The 22,442-nt window shown below is 38.3% G+C and overlaps 1 protein-coding gene and 1 long non-coding RNA gene across 10 annotated transcripts in view; both read right to left on the bottom strand.

Annotated features, from left to right (window-relative positions):
* Nucleotides 1-22,442, bottom strand: part of LOC125964228 (uncharacterized) — a 273,001-nt gene that overhangs the window by 58,046 nt on the left and 192,513 nt on the right. The window lies entirely within an intron of this gene.
* The window catches only part of KLHL2 (kelch like family member 2), a 129,379-nt gene that overhangs the window by 19,299 nt on the left and 87,638 nt on the right, over nucleotides 1-22,442 (bottom strand). For all 9 annotated transcript variants that reach the window (XM_033413383.2, XM_004283987.4, XM_033413377.2 and 6 more), the window contains 3 exons: nucleotides 6,875-6,984; nucleotides 2,429-2,545; nucleotides 1,099-1,248 (listed from right to left, as the gene is read on the bottom strand). In XM_033413383.2, the coding sequence (XP_033269274.1) occupies nucleotides 1,099-1,248; nucleotides 2,429-2,545; nucleotides 6,875-6,984 (377 nt within the window). The remainder of the gene's footprint in view (nucleotides 1-1,098; nucleotides 1,249-2,428; nucleotides 2,546-6,874; nucleotides 6,985-22,442) is intronic.

Here is a 22,442-nt window from a genome sequence, read left to right on the forward strand (position 1 = left end):
AACTTCCTACAAACGGACTATGTTGGTAAGTGGGTATTTCTAATGAGGTATCACCAGGGAGAGTACTGAAGTCCATTTTAAATTAAAATATTTACTAATGATCTAGAAAAAAGGAGGGAGTAGCACATTGGCAAAATACAGTTGGTTCTAAATTGAGAACTCTTGTTAACACTGGGCAAAACAGAAAAACACTACTAATATGGATTTGAAGCAATTAAAATGTAGACTCCAAAAAAAAATAAAATTGAAAAAACACTAAATAAAAGCATTAAAGTGAAAGAATTTAAAAGATTTAATTTAATGAAAAGGTAAAGTAATAACTAAAGGTGATATAAGAAAACAGTGGATAACAGATTAATTCTTATTTCTTAATTCATCATTGCCCCAAACACACATGAGAGCTAAAAATCAATACATAAATAAAAGCATTATATTATGGGTCATTCTGATTAGACCATACACAAAATGGTGCTTAAAGTGCTGGTCTCCTAGTACTGTAAAGATGCAAACAGAGCAGAAGGAATTGCAAACAGAGAGACAGAAATGAGGGGTTATTTGTAAGGAAAATTAAATCAGTAAGACATGAATGGCTTCAACTAAAAAGATAAAGGTAGAATATGAACTTTCACAGAGGAATTACATGAACACTGGAGATCTGGGAAAACATATGGAAAATCTACACTGAAATGACTATGTATGATGTGTGAGTGAACCATCAAATAGTACACAACAGACAATAGGAAGGAACAAAAGGAACAAGCTAGCATCCTAAGTTCTTAGCAATTCTGTGAAACTAGTCGGTTTTCAGTTACTATCCAAACATGTAGCTTACAAAGAAACCTTTGTAAAGAGCTAAAAAAAACTCAGAAGGGACAAATACCAGTTGCCTCTGTTCCAGAAGAGTGAAATCATGTAGTTTATAAAGATTAAGTGAGTCAAACAATCCCCACCCTCCACAGACAAAATTAATAGAGAAGTTGAATTATACACACTTCAATGAATTCCTGGGCACATGGAAAATCAGATGAGTAAAATATTAACAGCCTCACTATGGGCCTTTCAGATGAGGTAGTAACAAGTATGAACAGCAGATCCTACTTTGGGAAGGTTCATGGGTGTCCTCAGTCGGGTCCGGACACTCTTCATTAATATACGCTGCTCTGTTGGTAGCAGATGATACTTCATAGCTTCAATGAGGTAATCTTTGCAAGCACTGCTGTTCTTCACCAGTGCTTCTTCCTCAACCCTCTGGAAGAAGAAATCAGACCCACCCCATGAGGGGATAGCTACTTCATGATAAGACTGACAAAGAAACAAAGTAGAGGAAAAAAGCAATAACTATCCTCCCTGGTTCAGTCTAAAAGTTACAGAGGAAAGTTTATAAATATCACTAAAAGAAAAGTAAATGATGCCCCCAAATGCTCAAGTATCTGGTCTGCAGAGCAAAATATTTATAAGTAATAAAGAAGAATTGCAATGAAAATTATATACTTCAATGTCAGCTACAGAATAATCTTTGGATAATATTATGTTCACCTATTTGTTATCTTTAAACATTAAGCCAAATAGTAAGAAAAATAAGAAAATTTAGATAATGAGTCCTTCAGGTGGGGGAGGAAATATTTATAAATTAAAGATGTCTTCTTAAAGCACAACTAAATACCCGGAAAAGGAATTCAAAATACTTTATAACAATGTGCCTACACCACAAATAAAACTTGTCCTTGCTATCCCTGACATCAAGTGCAGGACAGATTTTTTTCTGTTCATTTTCTTAAAGGCAGAGTACCAATGATTACACAAATTACAAAAAATAATGAGGCTTCAAGAAATTCTAAAATGATCAGATCTAATCTCCTAATAAAGAAATGTTTCATTACATGGTTTCAATTATAAATTAAAATGTTGAAATGTTCCTAGTAGAATATTAATAAAACAATAAATTTAAAATTGTTCAGAGACTACTAAAGATCCATTTACTGCTATTTATTTCAAATAACCTGGTTTTCCTCAGTTTAGAAGTAAAGACAGAAACCAAATGCAAGCCACTGAAACTGTGAAGGAAAATTAAAAAGTATTTGAGTTGAACATCAAAATTCCATTTCTACAGAGCAGTCAGAGCAGGCTATCAAAAGGAAAGCAAAGGAGATGCAGAGCAGTGACACAGAGCCACAAATGCATTTATTTACATGTACTTAAGTCACCACAAATACTGCCTCCATAAGTTCTAGTACTTGCTTACTCAAATCAGAAATAGGGAAGAAGCAAACCTGTAAGACTGGGAACTGCCCCAAGAGTTAGCAGCTGCCAAGGACAGCAGGTGCGTTTACTGCCCTCTGCCTAGTTACCACTGTGTAACAGGAATCTACATGCTGTCAGCCCAGTGACATGGAGTAGGTGTACTCATGTGTTTTGCAAATGCTTTTACCTGAACTAAATATTCCCGAGGAAGTAAAGGTAACCGTACATGTTCCATCAGCCGAGCCATAAATTCTTGCCTTACGTCCTTGTCATGATTCACCCAAGCTATTACTGCTTCAAATACCTTGCCGAAAATATGGGGGAAAGAAAAATAAGTAATGAGTTATGTACCAAAGCATCTGAATAAAATACAATATTACATTTTGTATACAACTCTTGCTAAGACATCCAAGTTTAATCCATGGCTCAAGTTTTTCAAATCCTGACTTATGATGCACTTGAAAAGTACATCCACTCCATTTCTTTCTTTGCTTTTTATTTTTTTCATTTGGTACTTAGTATGTACTTAATTTAAGAGGTACTCTCAGGAACTTTTAGATAATACAGTATTGTTAGTCACATTAGGTCTCTAGAACTTTTTCATCTTATAACTAGAAGTTTGTACCCTTTGACCAACATCTCCCAGATTCCCCTACTCCCAGCCCCTGGTAACCACCACTCAACTCTCTTTCTATGAGTTTGACTTTTGAGTCTGCATATAAGTGAGATGATACAGTATTTGTCTTTCTCTGACTTATTTCACTTAGCATAATGCCCTCAAGGTCCATCCATGTTGTCACAAAAGGCAGCATTTCCTTCTTTTTATGGCTGAGTAATAATCCATTGTGTGTATATAGCACCTCTCTATCCATTCATTCAGGTTGTTTCCACATCTTGGTTATTGTGAAAAATGCTGCAGCCAATACAGCAATACAGATATCTCTTCAAGATTCTGTTTTTATTTCCTTTGGATACATACTCAGAAGTGGGACTGCTGGATCATATGGTAGATCTACTTTTAATTTAGTAGGTACTTTAATAAGTACTTGAGTACTTTTATGTATTTAGTGAGTACTTTTTGCTGGGTATTTACTACATATTTCATCAAGTACATTATCTAATCTTCTTGAACTTGAGTGGTAGCGGTGATAATTTGATGATATATGATCTAATTCATTGTTGACAACCTTTCCAAATTGAATTTGGTTCTACTTACTTAGATTTAAATCTAAAGTCCCTTTTGAATAAAGCACCCAAAATAATAAAGCAAAGTGATATCTGGAATGAAAATCATGTACTCTTAGCAACAACTCATTTTTTGGCTTTTTCTTTGGGTTTACAAACAAATGCTGGACCATATACTTCTAAATCAAGGATCTGCAGAATAGATTAACTCTCTTTTGTCACAACAGTAGAATGTATTAAAATATAATATTTTATATTAAAAATAATCAAAATAATAAGGGCATTACAACATATATGTATGAGAAAGCTAATAAGCTATTATGAAGACAGTATTTGACTACATAATTTCCTTCCAGACTGATGAATATACAACCCAGTAATCTTTAACGGGTTGTAGAAAATGTCTGATGATATGTAAATGAATAACTAGGAAGCAAAAAATAGGTTATTTTGATCCAGGTATAGAGCAAGAAGCTAAAAATAATCTACATTATAATTAATGAGCCTCTTTAATTCATTCAGTCACCAAGTACCTCTATGTGCCAGATGCTAGAAGATAAAGAGGGTCCTGTCAATTCTATCTGCTATTTCTCAGCTCTGTCTTCTCTTCTCCACCCCTCTTTCTACCACCCTATGCCAGATCCTATTGCTCACTGGTAACTTCAACATCCTTCTATATGACCCTCACCCCACTTTTGGTCCATTCTGCACACCACCACTTTGGAGCTAGTCTCCAAAAATGGTCCCTAATAAACCACTTCTCTGGTATCCACACCTTATGTAGTAACCTCCCACAGGAATCTAAGCTGGCCCTGTGTAACCAACAGAAGGTTGTGGAGGCAGTGCTGTGGGGCTTCTGAAGCTGGGTCATAAGATGCCTCTGGTCTCTTGAAATGCTCATTTAGGGGAAGCCAGGTGTCATGTAAAAAGTCTGATTACTGGAGATGAGATGCTATGAGACCCAAGCCAGTCATAGAGAGGAAGGGGGGTGGGGAGGGTGAGCTACCAACCAATACCTGGCCCAGGAGCCAGACAAGCGAGTGAAGGAACCATCCTGGGTGTTCCAGAAACATAAGATGCCATGTGCAGAGGGACTGAAGCCTTGGGTATGTGGCTCCAGTAGAATAATGCCACCCGTCAAGCCAACCCAGCTGAAGCCCCAGGCACTGCAGAGCAGAGACAAGCTGTCCCTATGTGCCCTGCATGAATTCTGCCCACAGACTGTGAGCATAACGACATGGTTGTTTTATGTCACTGCATTTTGGGGTGGTTGTTATGCAGCAGTAGAAAACCAGAACAGCCTCCGTGACATTTCTACAGTGAAGGCATTATCATAGCACTCTTCTACTGATTAGAACCCTTCAGAGGCTCTTCATCACCAGGATAAAGTCAATTTTTAAAAAAAAAATTTTATTTATTTTTGACTGTGTTGGGCCCTCGTTGCTGTGCGCGGGCTTTCTCTAGCTGTGGTGAGTGGGGGCTACTCTTCATTGCAGTGCATAGGCTTCTTGTTGTGGCTTCTCTTGTTGTAGAGCATGGGCTCTAGGTGCGCGGGCTTCAGTAGTTGCGGCACACGGGCTCAGTAGTTGTGTCATGCGGGGTCTAGAAAGCAGGCTTAGTAGTCGTGGTGCACGGGCTTAGCTGCTCTGCTGCATGTGGGATCTTCCCAAACTAGGGCTTGAATCAGTGTCCCCTGCATTGGCAGGCAGATTCCTATTCACTGTGCCACCAGGGAAGTCCAAGTCAATTTTCTTTAACATGGCTGAGATGGTATTTTATGTCATCTTCCCACCTTATCTCCTACCACTGTGCCAAATATACTGTAAACTCTAATTGTAGTGAACTAAAAGAATGCAATCGTTCTTTCACACCTCTTTACACTTACATATTCTGTTCCCTCTACCTGGGCTGCCCTTCTCCTTCCCACCCATCCCTGTTTCCCTGGCAAATTCATACGCACTTTTAAAAATTTGGATCATACATCTGAGCCACACTTAACTCCAATCTGTATCCAAGGAATGATTAAAGGCTCCTTCTGGACCCTCTACAGCATTCCGTGATCATTTATTACCCCACTGGTTGTCCCTCTAGTCATGAGTAAAGGATTTTATTTTGCAATCTTCTTGTATGGAGGACTCCATGGCAGTGTCTGGTACACAGTACGCACTCAACACACATCTATTAAACATGAATAGTAGTGTCTTCCTCTCCTCTATATTTCTGGGGTGTTAAGATTATACATTTCACAACCACTTTCACATATTTTTTTATTTGGTAAATATTATAAGAAATGTGTCTTTTTGCCCCAAGCAGTATGAATATCCTTGAGGAAAAGAACAACAAAGTTTATACAACAAATCACACAAAGGAAAAACTCAAGTTTCACTTCCTCCAAACACTGCAGGTTCATAAACTTTTGCCCCCTGATTCCCACAAGCTACAAAACCTACCCAAAGAATAAAACCCACTGAGAAGCTTCTCCCTCCACCGATACAAAAGGTGCAGGTGGCTGAAAAAGGCAACCCCAAATTCGGAGAGACAGGCTACAACCAGACAAAGCAGCTGCACAGGGCTCTGGAAAGGGGGAAGGATACATGGAGAGGGTGGGGTGTAAGCTGCAGGGGCCAGTCTGAAGGAAGAGGTCAGTCTGGAACTAGCTAAACTTTGCCACCTGGGTGACTTCGTCCAACTCACATGATGGTGAAATTACTTTGGTTTGTGAATATTATGTTTATTTATTTATTTATTTTTGAAGTGGCTTCTTTTTATTAATTTATTTATTTTTGGCTGCATTGGGTCTTCCTTGTTGCATGCGGCCTTTCTCTAGTTGTGTTGAGCGTGAGCGGGGGCTACTCTTTGTTGCTGTGCGCAGGCTTCTCACTGCGGTGGCTTCTCTTGTTGAGGAGCATGGGCTCTAGGCATGCAGGATTCAGTAGTTGTGGCACACAGGCTCAGTAGTTTTGGCTCATGGGCTCTTGAGCACAGGCTCAGTAGTTGTGGCGCACGGGCTAGTTGCTCCACGGCATGTGGGATCTTCCCGGACCAGGGCATGAACCCATGTCCCCTGCATTGGCAGGTGGATTCTTAACCACTGTGCCACCAGGGAAGTCTGAGAATATTATGTTTAGATCACAATTTTCCCTGGTATCTAGCTGTGAGAAGAAACCCAGTTCCCCAAAGGCCCTTTGTTTCAGATAGTTCAATGTATGCAAGCTCTTGCTGTGGGGTCAAGCACAAAACTCTGGTGTCTAACCATTTAGGGACGCTCCTAAGGGTTGAGAACACAGTTATTTACCCAACCAACAAGTCAACTAGTGGAGTTTCTCAACTTCCAGATCAAAGATCACTGGCTGTCACTACACATACAGGATCACAAAGTTACACAACAAAGTGAAAGAAAGGAAAAATACTATATCACTGTACACTGGGAAAAGAAAAATACACTTACTTTCTCTTCTGAAGAAATGGTAAGTTTGTCACTCGAGATTAAGCTGCACACTTGTTCAATGCCGAGGTTGAGAAATTCTTCACTAAGTACGACATCTGCAAAATGTTGCTCTGTTTGGAGGTTACAAAGAAAACCCATTAACGCCACATTCTATTACCATAGTTTCAAACTGCTTAAAAAAGAAGAGGGTTTTTCCTAATCTAACCTATGAAGGAGAAAACCAAGTGTACTTCCTTAAGGCAAGAACTAACAAGACAAACCCAAACAAACTCTCCTGGGGAAGTGGTCTGTACTTGAGTGACAAAGTGGAAGCACAGGCAGGAAGGTAGCCTTACTGTACACTCGGCTGAATCACTTCTGTTTTTATAAGGGGGTGTTTTAGAGTTAAACATCTATCTATTCCTTATCTGGTAATAAGACTATCAGTGTTGAAATTTGTAAAACCTTTTGATTACATAAATCAGATAAAGTACATGGTGTTATTATTCACACACTTAAATGTATTATGTAAAACATTAGAGGGCTTTAGGACATAATGGGGTAAGGAGGGGAAGCTGCTTTAATTGAAAACTAAAGACTAAACAAGGAAATCTTAAATGCTGGTCAGTCTGAATAGATAACTCTGAATTCTATGTAAGCAATTTACTTGCGGATCAAGTTACACTATTTTATACCCTCAATTCCTTTCCAGAAACCAGTGAAATTAGTAATTCTTAAAACTGAAAAAGAAACCCTTTCTTTGATTTCACAAATATATCCACTCCTCCAAAGGGGGGGGAGGGGGTACTATTAGTATAATCAATGACTTAAAAACTTAAAAAAAAAAAGAAAACTAATCATTTACAAAGTATCCTTTCCTCCAAATCTAGCTCTCATTTTAAAGCGTAAGCTCACAAGGAAATATGGTGGTCAAATCCCAGCTCTGCCACATGCTAGTTTGTAAAACCCTGGGAAAGTTTTGTAATGTCTCTAACCCTTGGCTTCCTCATCTATAAAATGGGGATAATAAAAATACCTTACATAACAAGATTGCTGTGAGGATTAAATAAATTAATGGTTTGTAAGCATCTAGAACTGTGTGTGGTAAAGGGTAAAGACTCAATAATTTAGCTCTTATTGTATTGTGATCCCTATATTCTAAAGTAAAAATCTGCTAGGAATTCTAGGTATTTTCTAGGTCTTTACAATTAACTATATTCTAATAGTAATTTTTTTCAAAGCCTTTTTTTTCTAAGGTGAAATAAAAGATTCATTTCAAATGTATGTTTCAACATACCATAAAAAGGGTTAGTTGGCTTCCCTTGCAGAGAACACAGAGCAAAGCAATGCCCCCAAGACTGGAGACATCAACAGGAGAACACAGGGAGCTGCAGCTGATTGAAACAGAGACTCACAAGTGGAAACTGCATGCGAATCAGTGCGAGGGTAGGAAAATCTCAGCGTGGACAACTCTGAGAGTTAAAAACTCCAGGGGGACCCAGTCATAGGGGGATCCCCTAAATATTGTGAGATTTCCTCCAGGAGCTCGACCAGGTTTCCACAGTAAATATGAGAGAAGAATCCCCTCTGGATTCTGGTAGGGGGAGGAGAAATGAATTTCAACAATTTGAAATACCCAAAGCAGTCTGTTCTTAATAAGGCCTGCCCTCAGGAGAAACTAGTTAACCAGAGCCTAACTGACCCAAGGAAGGGAAACACCCAACTCCAGCCCACTCCAGCCATCCTGTCCCACCTAGGGAGGGAGAAAGAAACCTGAGAAACATTTGTCAAGTTCACAGTCCAGAGCCATAGGCTCACTAACAAACTGAGACCTAATCATAGGAATACAGAAGGCTTCCCTCCCCACATCTCACTGCCACATCTCTAAAGGCCTGTTTACAGCAGTTCCTTTCACTGGGTACATCATGTCTGGCTACCAAGAAAAAAATTACAAGGCATTCTAAAAGGCAAAAAACACAACTTGAAGAGACAGAGCAAGCATCCAAACCAGACATGGCAGGGATGCTGGATTTATCAAACTGGGAATTTAAAACAACTATGATAAATATGCTCAGAGCTCTAATGGATAAAGCAGACAGCATGCAGGAACAGATGGGCAATGTAAACAGAGAGATGGAAAATTCTAAGAAAAAAGTAAAAAGAAATGCTAGAGATCAAAAACACGATAAGAAAAATGAAGAATGTCTTTGATGGGCTGATTAGTAGACTGGACACGGCTGGGGAAGCAACCTCTGAGTTTGAGGAAAATGGTGGATACATGTCATTATACATTGTCAAAACCCACAGAATATACAACACAAGCAGTGAACCATATATACTATGGTCTTCAGTTAATAATAATGTATCAATATTGGCTCATAATCTGTAACAAATGTACCACACTAATGCAATATGTTAATAATAGCAGAAACTGTAGGAAGAACAGGAAGAACTCTCTGCACTGCCCACTCAATTTGTCTATAAAACTACAACTGCTCTAACAAATATTACTAGTTAAAAAAGAATGCACTGATAAAGAACAACATAATTGATTAATTTGTAATTGAATAATAGTTCCTGACCTCACAAGAAGTTTACACAAAAAGAACATTTCAGAAGTTTTTATACATAAAGAAATATTTTCACTTCCAAACATAGGCCTGTAATGATTTTGCACCAAGCTTCTTTTACAGTTTTAAAATCTGAATCAAAGAAAGAGATTACTGGCCTCCCTATACTTTTCATGGGGGAAAAAAATCTCTAGTGGTAACAAACACAACAGAGAGAACGTAACTTTTCTATATCATGACTGTATAAGTTACCCTAGACTCTTGCCTCATTAACCAGAAAAATGGACTTACTAAAAAGCAAACCTGGTAACGTTTTAAAAATAATCAATTACTTAAATTTATAAGTAAGGGCATTAGTAAACTTTATCCAAAGTCAAGTTTGGGCTCTAAACTCATTGTGTACTCTTTACTAGTGATCAAAGGAGGTTAAGAGGGCAGGAAAAGTAGTCAACTACTACAACTGTACTGTCGACCTTCCCATATCCAGGGCTGTGAAACTCAACTGTATTCATCCTACATCATTTTATACAGGGGACCGGAGTATAGACAGATGTTGGTATCAGCAGGTCACCTGGAACCAGTCCCCCAAGGATACACAGGGATGATGGCATTGCGAAAACTATAACATAGCTGTTATCCAAACAAATGAACCTGAGGACCCTCACCAATTACAAAAAAACTAGTCTAAATGAAAAGTGGAGAAAGATGAAATGGTCAAAGGAATTTTCATTGTAGAAAGTCATATACATATTTTTAAATAGTTCCAACCCTCACATATGTTCTACTTTCTACCTGAACAACCTCTCCTCCTCAGTAAAAGCTTTAGGTATTGGTATCTAATGTTTACCCCTTCACGTTAAGCTTTCTTGGAAAGGTTCTGGCAATTATGTAGAGCATCACTAAATATGGAGGGCAGTATCTGGCAACATCAGGAGTAAATTAGTTTACTGTAAGGCCTGCCTTTTCTCTATTTATATGAACAGTATGAATCTTCAAATGTTCTGCTGTATTAACTGACAGGCAATTTGGCAGGACTCTTGCTGGTTAATACACCCCAGGCACCCAGACACACCAGATGACTGGCTCAGTCACTGTAAGGCACTCTGGGGCACGAGTGATATTTTAAATGTCTTTGGTTACACAGGTTTGTCCTGTGAATAATATTCTTAATTTAATGTCACCTAACTTGAGCATTTACTGATCTTTCCCACTAAACTTGAAGATTCCACCTACCTACCTACCTACAACAATTCACATAATTTATATGGCCTGACTTCAACACACACACCAGCAGAACTCACGGTTATCCTAGGGCCACTATCCCTGGCCCAACCCTCTCTGTTTCCAGAACAGCTTACGCTTGACACCGCCAATTGTCTGTTATTTTATATGTTCTGAAGCCTTGGTCTCCAGATCCTATTGTTTCTTATCAGTCCATGCTTGCTCTGCATGATCCTACCAACCTTAAAACTTTAACCAATTCACTCAGTATCAAACTAAAAACATTAAAAGTAGCATCCATTCTTTTTGATGTGATGGTAAATAAGATTATTTCCTTAATCTCTCTTTCTGATACTCTGTTGTTAGTGTATAGAAATGCAACAGATTTCTGTATATTAATTTTGTATCCTGATACTTTACCAAATTCATTACTGAGCTCTAATAGTTCTCGGGTAGCCTTTAGGACTTTCTATGTACAGTATCATGTCATGTGCAGACAGTGACAGTTTTGGGACTTCCCTGGTGGCGCAGTGGTTAAGAATCTGCCTGCCAATGCAGGGGACACGGGTTCGATCCCTGGTCTGAGAAGATCCCACATGCCGTGGAGCAACTAATCTTGTGCACCACAACTACTGAGCCTGTGCTCTAGAACCTGCGAGTCACAACTACTGAGCCCGTGTGCCACAACTACTGAAGCCCATGTGCCTAGAGCCCATGCTCTGCAACAAGAGAAGCCACCGCAATGAGATGCCCATGCACTGCAACCAAGAGTAGCCCCCACTTGCTGTAACTAGAGAAAGCCTGAGCGCAGCAACGAAGACCCAACGCAGCCAAAAAACACCCCACAAACAAACAGTGACAGTTTTACTTCCAGTTTGGATTCCTTTTATTTCTTTTTCTTCTCTGAATGCTGTGGCTAAGACTTCCAAAACTATGTTGAATAAAAGTGGTGAGAAGGGGGCTTTCCTGGTGGCGCAGTGGTTGGGAGTCTGCCTGCCAATGCAGGGGACACGGGTTCGGGCCCTGGTCTGGGAGGATCCCGCGTGCCGCGGAGCGGCTGGGCCCGTGAGCCACAATTACTGAGCCTGCGCATCTGGAGCCTGTGCTCCGCAGAGAACAAGAGAGGCAGCGATGAAGAGTGGCCCCCGCTCGCCACAACTAGAGAAAGCCCTCGCACAGAAACGAAGACCCAACACAGCCATAAATAAATAAATAAATTTAAAAATAAAAAAAAATTAAAAAAAAAAAAAGTGGTGAGAAGGACATCCTTGTCTTGTTCCTGATCTCAGAGGGAATGCTTTCAGCTTTTCACCATTGAGTATGATGTTAGCTGTGGGTTTGTCATACTTGGGCTTTATTATGTTGAGGTATGTTCATTCACTCTATGTCCACTTTCTGGAGAGTTTTTACCATAAATGGATACTGAATTTTATCAAAATCGGTTTTGGCATCTACTGAGATGATCATATGGTTTTTATTCTTCAATTTGTTAATGTGGTGTATCACACTGACTGATTTGTGGATACTGAAAAATCCTTGCATCCCTGAGACAAATCCCTTTTGATCATGGTGTATGATCCTTTAATGTATTGTTGGATTCGACTGGCTAGTATTTTGTTGAGGATTTTTGTACCTGTGTTCATCAGTGATATTGGTCTGTAATTTTCTTTTTTTGTGATATCTTTGTCTGATTTTGGTTTCAGGGTGATGGTGCCCTCACAGGACGACTTTGGAAGTATTCCTTCCTCTGCAATTTTTGGAATAGTTTGAGAAGGATAGGTATTAACTCTTGTCTAAATGTTTCATAGAATTCACCTGTAAAGCCATCTGATTCTGGACTTCTGTTTTCTGGGAGTTTTTAAATTACTTATTCAATTGCATTACTTGGTCTGTTCATATCTTCTATTTCTTCCTGGTTCAGTCTTGGGAGCTTCTCTCCATTTCTCATTGAATTTTAACTTTTCCACCTTTGGAAGTGACAGGAAGAGACAATAGGTTTGGCTACTGTGCTGGTCCAGATTGCCAGCAGCAATACCATCTAGCAAATGCTTCCCCTTCAGCCCACTCCCATTTACATAGGGTATCATTCCATAGGTATAGAACTAGTGGTCTATCTCAACCACTAGGTAATACAGCTGTATTCACCAAGTTTGCCAGATGGGGTGAATGCACAGTCTATCACATTAGGCCTTTAGGAATCCTGACGTAAAAGTTTAGAAGTACAGTTAAGGTTTCTTGCTTAGGAATCACCCCTGCTTCTGGCCCCTGCAACTGCAGCCCTGGTCCTGGAACCACTGAATCAGGTAGGAATAAAAGGAAGTTGAGGTGTTGTGGGGGAAACTGTATAGTCATACCAGCATCTTCTCCCACCTCCTCTTCCCCAGATTCTTCTGAAAAGTGAAGGAATCTATCTGTTGAAGACTCTCCCTTGGTCACACCCACATGGGGTATCCTTACCCCATGTTGAGTGTGAGCACACGCTTGTGAAGACGTGTAAGCCAGCCCTTCATGCCTTTACCTCCCCCAGTTTTAGACAACAAAAGTTTCAGTTGCTTGTTCTAAGTCTCTATCAAAGTACTACTCCTAGGATATCTCTCCTAGGATACCTCTTTGCTCATTGTTAGACATTATGGATTACTACTGTGGACTGAATTGTGTTCCCCCAAAATTTACATTTTGAAGACAACCCTTAATGTGGTTGTATTTGGAGACAGATCCTTCAAGGAGGTAATTAAATTTAAATGAGGTCATAAGAGAGCCCTAATCCAATAGGACTGGTGTCCTTATAAAAAGACGCCAGTGGTGTGCATGCACAGAGAAAATGCCATGTGCGGACACAGTGAGAAGGTGGTCATCTATAAGCTGGGAAGAGAGGTCTCACCAGAAACCAACCTTACTGGCAGCTTGATCTTGGACTCCCAGTCTCCAGAACTATGAGGAGGTAAATTTCTGTTGTTTAAGTCACCCAGTCTGTGGTATTTTGTTACGGCAGGAAAACTTTTGGAAATTGCAAAGCACTACAGAATGTAAAGAATCTTTCATTCAATTAAAAAAAATGTTTTTAATATCTACAAAAAGAAGTAGCAACCAAACCTATTACATTATTTTCAAAAGCATATAACATTTCTCTTTTCTTCTTTGTAACCCTTGTGCTATAAGAAAAAAAAATATTTTAGTGAAAAACACTTTGGTGATTTAAGCTTCTGGCAAGTACTACTGGAAACTGAGAATAGAGGAGGAATTAATTATTACTCAGTTAATGAGATAGTTTTAATGAATGGCCAAGAGAACACATATAGCACATCTAAATAATATACTAATAAACTCTTCTCTAAGTGACATTAGAGTGTAGTTTAATCTGCTACCTTCACAATGGTCATTCTCAAACCTTATGCTGAAGATGACAGTTCCACTGTTGCCATCAAACCATCCTGCTTTTTGACTGTGGGCTAGAAATAGAACAACTGTGAGAAATACAGAGTAGTATTACCACATGGACAGGATCCACTATCAAGAGGAACCACTGCACATCTGTGCAGGTGAACAGACATGTGCATACTGAAATCGGTCTGTTAGCTACCACCTCCATTCAGTTTTATGCCTCAGAATGCTTTGGGGTAAGGAGAATGGGAAGTGGTTTGTTTTACAGTACCTATAACCAATTCTCTTGAACTAAAATAAAGCAAGTCTTGTCATTTGAATGGGAAAAAGTATAATTCTGTATCTGTTGGAGGAAAAAAACCCTGTTGTCAAAACTGTAAGGGCAAAAGGAGCTTTACAAAGTTGTTATGGGAACATATAAAATTCAAACCACATTTATAAAGGGAATCGCTAGGCCATCTCAGAAGGAAGAGCTTTGGGTGTGATGAGATCACAAATCTTAGTCAACTAATGCAAGACACGTACAATACGGCAAGGCATTTCCCCAATACATATTAAAAAAAAAAGCATGGACTCCTAACAATACCTTTAATGAATCGGTAAAATCTTGCATGTGTTTCTAAAACATTAAAATAACATGAACCTGTAATGACTGACAGTGGCAGTTCTCAATTTTACGATTCCTATATGTATATTCAAATTTCTAGGCACCAAAAGCAACTGAAAACATGTTTAGATAGAAATTTGTTCACAGGAACTCTGTAGGACGAAAGGCAAGAAGGTTAGTGCTACCTGTCATTTTATGTGTTCTTTATACAAATCATTATTTGCCTCTCTGCTGCTTAGTTCCTGTTGTTAAATGCTCTAATATTACCACTACTGCTAAAAAAATTATATATGAACATTTCTTCCCTGGCCTCAAGCTACAAAACCATGAAGATCAAAATTAAAACCAAACAAAAAACCCCAAAACATATCCCTACTATGAAACTGTGTACTATTTCATACTGCCGGTAGGAGTATAAATTAGTACAAGCTCTACAGACATCAATATTGAAATCTCATCCTACAAATACACTTGACCAGTTACAAAATAACACGTTCCAAGTTATTCACTGCGGCATTGTTTTTAATAACTGCAAAAGAGTTAATTCGTTGGCATTGATTAAAAATGGTACAATTACACAATATTCTGCATCTATAAAAAAGAATAAGAAAGTTCATGCTATGAAGAGAGTTTCAGGAAATGTTGCCAGTTTGAGGGGAGAAAAGGTACTACCGAAGGAGTACACAGAATATTAGCTACCTTTTGTGTAAAGAAAGGGGAAGGATAACACTATAGATTCATGTACACTGGAAAAGTATAAAAGGAACTAATAAAAACACTTCCCTATAGAGGAGGGCATACCTAAGGAGGAGAGAAGTAGGACAGATGTAGAAACAAATGTTTTCAGTGGATAGCTTGGTACATATTACTGTTATATGAACCATATGAATAGATTACCTAGCCTCCCTCACCCCCACAAAACAAAAAAAACCCAAAACTAATACTAGTAACTACGTTTGTCAGGAGACGGGGGGTAAGGGGGAATGAAGGACAAGGGTGAAAGGGAGACTTCTTCAATATACACCTTTCAACACCCTTGTGTATATAGTCAAATGATCTTTGATAAGGATGCCAAGACCACTGAAAGAGGAAAGAACAGTCTCTTCAAAAAACAGGGTTGGGGGCTTCCTGGTGGCGCAGTGGTTGAGAGTCCGCCTGCTGATGCAGGGGACACGGGTTCGTGCCCCGGTCTGGGAAGATCCCACATGCCGCGGAGTGGCTGGGTCCGTGAGCCATGGCCGCTGAGCCTACGCGTCTGGAGCCTGTGCTCCGCAACGGGAGAGGCCACAGCAGTGAGAGGCCCGCGTACCGCCAAAAAAAACCAAAAAAAAAAAAAAAAAAAAAAAAACAGGGTTGGGAAAACTGGATACCCACCTGCAAAAGAATGAGGGTGGGCTCTGATCTTATACCATATACAAAAATTAATTCAAAACAGATTAAAGACCTAAACCTAAAATCCCAAACTATAAAACTCTAAAAGAAAACACAGGGGAAAAACTTCATGATGTTTGATTTGGCAATTTTTTCTTAGATATGACACCAAAAGCACAGGCAACCAAAACAAAAATAGATAAATGGGACTACATCAAACTTAAAAACTTTGTGCATCAAAGGACACAATCAACAGAGTGCAAAAGCAACTTATGGGAACTGGAGAAAAATATTTACAGATCATATATCTGATTAGGTGTTACTATCAAGAATATAAAAATAACTCCTACACCTAATAAATAGCAAAAAAACAAACAATCCGATTAACAAATGGGCAGAGAATCTGCATAGACATTTTTCCAAAGACATACAAATGGCCAAAAAAGCATATGAAAAGATGCTCTGTAACATATGTAACAGATGCATATGAAAAGATGCATCTGTAACATCACTTATCATCAGAAAATGCAAATCAAAACCACAATGAGACATCACCTGACAACTATTAGAATGGCTCATCAAAAAGACAAGAGACAAGTATTGGTGAGGATGTGGAGAAAGGGAACCCTCCTGCACTGTTGGTGGAAATATAAACTGGTGCAGCCACTATGGAAAACAGTATGGAGGTTCCTCAAAAAAACTAAAAATAAAACTACTGTATGATCCAGAAATCCCACTGCTGGTATATATTTGAAGGAAATGAAATCACTATCTTGAAGAGATATCTGTATTATCATGTTCACTGCAGCATTATTCACAATAGCCAACATATGGAAACAACCTAAGTGTCCATTAACAAATGAATGAAAAATGATACACACACACACACTCAATAGAAAAAGAAGAAAATTGGGCCATTTGTAACAACATGGATGGACCTTGAGGGCCTTATGCTAAGTGAAGTAAGTCAGATAAAGACAAATATTATATGATATCACTAATATGTGAAATCTAAAACAGCCAAAGTCATAGAAACAGAGTAGACTGTGGCAGTTACCAAGGCTTGGAGGGGTTAGGTCAAAGGGGATAATCTGCCAGTAACAAGATGAATAAGTTCTGGGGATCTAACATACAGCATGGTGACTACCATCAACAATAATGCATTACACAGTTGAAAGTTTCTAGGAGAGTAAATCTTAAATGTTCTCACCACAAAAAAGTAATAGTAATTATGTTTTGTTATTCAATTGTGTGAGTTCATTATATATTTTAGATATCAAGCCCTTATCAGATATATGATTTGCAAATATTTTCTCCCACTTTGTAGGCTGCTTTTTCATTTTATTTATTGTTTCTTTTGCTGTGCAGAAGCTTTTTCTTAGCTTGATGAAGTCCTACTTATTAACTTTTGCTTTTGTTGCTTGTGCTTTTGGTGTCATATCTGAAAAATCATTACCAATGTCAAGGAGCTGTTTTCTTCTAGGAGTTTTATGGTTTCCAGTCTTATGTTTAAGTCTTTAATCTATTTGAGTTAATTTTAGTTAAGTGTTGTAAGATAGGGGTCCAATTTCATTCTTCTGTATGTGGTTATCCAGTTTTTCCAATACCACTTACTGAAGAGATTGTACTCCCCCCACTGAATATTCTCGACTTCCTTACCAAATACTAGTTGGTTGTCCACAAGGGGGTTCTTACCAGGCTCCCAATTCTGTTCCATTGGTCTATGTGTCTATTTTAATGCCAGTACCCACCCTGTTTTGATTATTGTACCTTTGTAATATAGTTTTAAATCAGGAAGTGTGATGCCTTCAGCTTTGTTCTTCTCTCGCAGGACTGCTTTGGCTATTTGGGTTCTTTTGTGGTTCCACTAAAATTTCAGGATCTTTTTTCTATTTCTGTGAAAAATACCACTGAAATTTTGATAGGGATTGCATTGGATCCATAGATGGCTTTGGGTAATATGGACATTTTAACAATATTAATTCTTCCAATCCATCAATGCAGGATATCTTTCTATTTATTTGCATCTTTTTCAATTTCTTTCATCTAAGTCTTGTAGTTTTCAATGTACAGATCTTTCTCCTCCTTGGTTAAATTTACTCCTAAGTATTTTATTGTTTTTGATGCTATTGTGTATGGGGCTGTTTTATTTCTTTTTCATATATTTCATTGTTACTATATATAAATTCAACTGATTTATGTGCTGATTTTGCATCAAGTAACTTTAATAAATTTGTTGATTAGTTTCAACAGGTTCTTTTTTTTTTGGTGGAGATCATATCATATAAGAGCCTATCTGCAAACAAACAATTTTACTCCTTCCTTTCTGACTGGGTACATTTTATTTCTTTCTCTTGCCTGACTGCTCTGGCTAGGACTTCCACTACTATGTTGAATAGGAGTGGTAATGTGGGCACCCCTGTCTAATATCTGATCTTAAAGGAAAAGCTTTCAACATTTTGCTTTTTGAGTATGACATTAGCTGTGGGCTTGCCGTATATGGCCTTTATTATGTTACGGTATGTTCCTTCTATACGCAATTTGCTGAGAGTTTTTCTCATGAAAGGATGCTATACTTTGTCAAATGGTTTTTCTGCATCTACTAAGATGATTGTATATTTTTATCTTTCATTCTATTAAGTGGTGTACCTTACTAACTGATTTGCATATGTTGAATCCTATGCATAAACTCCACTTGATCATGGTGTATGACCCATTTAATGTGCTGTTAATGTCAGTTTGCTAATATTTGTTGAAAATTTTTGCATCTGTATTCATCAAGGATACTGGCCTATAGTTATCTTTTCTTGTAATGTCTTTATCTGGCTTTGGTATCAGGGTAATGCTGGCCTTGTAAAATGAGTTTGAGAGTTTTGCTCCTCTTTGACGTTTTGTAAGAGCTTGAGAAGGATTAGTGTTAATTCTTCTTTAAACGTTTGATGGAATTCACCAGTGAAGCCAACTTGGTCCTTGACTTTGCTTTGCTGAGAAGTTTTTGATTTCTGATTCAATCTCCTTATTTGTTATTGGTCTGTTCAGATTTTCTGTTTCATGAATCAGTCTTCATAGATTGTATGTTTCTAGGAATTTATCCGTTTCTTCGAGGTTATATTGGCATATAAACATCCATTACAGTCTCTTACAATCCTTTGCATTTCTGTGGTATAAGGTGTAATGTCTCCTCTTTCATTATTAATTTTAATTCACTTTAACCTTCTTTTTTCCCTAGTCTAACTAAAGGTTTGTCTATTTGGTTTATCTTTTCAAAAAACCAGGCCTTAATTTCACTTACCTTTTTCTATTGTTTTTCTGGTCTCTATTTCATTTATTTCTACTCTGATCTTTGTTATTTCCTTCCTTCTGCTATCGTTGGGCTTAGTTTGTTCTTCTTTTTCTAGTTCCCTGAGATACAAAATTAGGTTGTTTGAGGTCTTTTTTCTTAATATAGGCATTTATCACTGTTAACTTCCCTCTTAGAACTGGTTTTGCAGCATCTCGTAGATTTTGGTATGGTGTGTTTTCATTTTTGTTTGTTCCAAGATATTTTTAAATTTCCTTTTTGATTTCTTTTCAGTTGTTTTCTTTTCTTTTTTTAAAATTTCTTTTTTTGACCCATTGGTTGTTCAGGACTGTGTTGTTTAATTTCCACACATTTGTGAATTTTTGAATTTCCTCCTGTTACTGATTTATAGTGTTATACCACTGTAGTCAAAAAATATACTTGGTATGATTTTAATTTTCTTAAATTTGTTAAGACTTATTGTGTGACCTACCATATGGTCTATCCTGGAGAAGTTCTGTGTGTGCTTGAGAATAATGTGTATTCTGCTATTTTCGGATAGAATGTTCTGAATATGTCTGTTAGGTCCACTGGGTCTAAAGTACGGCTCAAGTCCAATGTTTTCTTGTTGATATTCTGTCCGGATGATTATCCATTGTTGATTAAAGCTGGGGTATTGATGTTCCTGAAGATTATTTTATTATTGTCTATTTCTCCTTCCAGATCTTTTAGTATTTCTTAATACATTTAGGTGCTCCAATGTTGCGTGCATATATATCTATGATTGTTATATCTTCTTGATGAATTGAACCATTTATCATTATATAATGACCTTCTCTAGTTACCATTTTTGGCTTAACATCTATTTTGTCTGACATCAGTAGAGGTACCCCTGTACTCTTTTGGTTTCCACTTGCATGGAATATCTTTTCCATCTCTTCACTTTGAGCCCATGTGTGACCTCAAAACTGAAGTGAGACACTGGTAGGCACCATATATTATTTTTTTGTTTTTTAAAATCCATCCAACCAATCTATGCCTTTTGATTCTCCAATCAAATCCATTTACATTTAGCGTGATTACTGATAGGTAAGATATTACTAATTCCAACTTACAGTTTTCTGGCTATTTTTGCAGTTCCCTTGTTCTCTTCCTCTCTCACTGTCTTCCTTAGTAAACATGATTTTCTATAGTGGTGTGCTTTGAGTCCCTTCTTTTACCTTTTGTGTATCTACTTTAGGTTTTTGCTTTGTGGTTACCATGAGGCTTACATAAAATATCTTATAGATATAACAATGTATTTTATGCTGATAACAACTTAACTTTAATCATATATAAAAATTCTACCCCTTTACTCCCCCCCCCACCTTTTATGGGTTTTGATGTATAATGTACCTCTTTTTACATTGTAAATTCATGAACAAATTATTGTAGCTATAGTTTTTTTTAATACTCTTATCCTTCAACCTTATACCACTATTTTAGAGTATTAGAGTATTCTTAATTTGATTATACGCTTACCTTTACCAGTGTGTTGTATATTTTCATACGTTTTCATGTTATTAATAGCTGCCTTTTTATTTCAGCTTGAAGAACTCCTTTCAGCATTTCTTTTATGGCAGAACTAGTGGTGATGAACTCCCTCAGCCTTTGCATCTGGGAAAGTCTTTATCTCTCCTTCATTTCTGAATCACGGACTAAGAAAGGGCACTCCTGGCACTAAGCTGTGTTGCCATGTGGGAGGGGTGACACAGGTGAGGTCAAACTGCTCCTCTCACCCTCTCCAGCGTGTCCAAACTTGTGCTGGTATTGTTGTTTTTGCTCCAATGTAATGCTGTATCATCTCCTCTGGAAACCTGGACTTCCAAGAAGGCTCTCTCATCTGTGGGGGACAGTCTGGCTCAGTGTTCTCCGGGGGCTCCCAGACTGCAGTCAAGAGGGACTGGAAACAGTTCACAGATCACTTCAGGATCTACAGCCAGTACCAAGGTCTGCCTGCCTATTGCCTAATGTACAGTGGGCAAGGCTCCTTCTGGGTTCTTTAGGGTATGATGCTGGATCCCACAGCTCCCACAAAGGTACCTTCATTTGTGGATGGATACAGGATATTTGTTGTGCAGGGAGGGAAGGCAAGAATGAGGGATGTCTTATACCCATGACCAGAAAACGTTTATAACCATGTGAAAACATCAGTGATTGAAATTTTAAAAACACAAACAGTAACAAAATATCCCCAAACTAAGCCTAACTAGTTTTTGTCCCCAGTGAGAAAGAAAAGTGTTACTATAAACAGTCAATGCATTTTATTGTCTTGACTTCTGGGAACAATCATCTGCTGTCCTCTCCTACTTGGGCCACTGCTCTACCTTGCTGGCCTTTACTTGCTGGCCTCTAAAGTTCTTTAGAGCAGACCTTAATACTGAAGCCTCTACATACTGATGCACACACATCTTTATCTGTTGAAACACAGGCTCTGGCTCACTTTCCCCTCAAATTGTTCTTTGGAAGTTCTTTTCTTAAGATTAGTATTTCTTAACCCCTGTGCAGTGTTTCACCCTAAGAACACTCTCTTCTAGCTTGGATTCTATAACACTTTTTTCTACCTTTCTAACTACTCAGTGTGTCTCTATCAGCTCCCTAAAGCTAGGTATTGCCTACAGTCCTGCCTGCCCCAAGTCCCCTTTTCATTTTCTGCTTGTTCTCCTTTAACCATTTCATCCACATTTGTGTGTCCCTAGTTACTGTCAACAGTTGACAATTCCAGAGTCAACCTCTTTCCCAAACCCTAATAACTGAATTTCCAGCTATCTGTTAGTCTCCATATGCTCTGTCTAACCATCATAGCTATTTTAAACAAATAGATCCACCCCAACACCATTCACCTGCTACACATACAAGCAGTCCTCTAAAACTCACATTATTCATTGCCATAGGTCACTTACTTTGGCTTCTTTTGCGCTCTGTGGTCTGACTTTTTAATCATCATACATCTTTCCATTGATGGCTTTGCTTCATTTCTTGGCTTGATGCTCAGCAAAGATTCTCTGACTGAGTGTGCTGATTATCTCCTCAAAACAAATTAATGTCTTCTGCTGGCCAAGCTGTCTTTGGCTACTGCTAATAATCCTGCTGAGTCTGAGAACCTCTTAAGTGACACTG

Source organism: Orcinus orca, chromosome 4 (assembly GCF_937001465.1).
Source record: "Orcinus orca chromosome 4, mOrcOrc1.1, whole genome shotgun sequence".
Classification (NCBI taxonomy): domain Eukaryota; kingdom Metazoa; phylum Chordata; class Mammalia; order Artiodactyla; family Delphinidae; genus Orcinus; species Orcinus orca.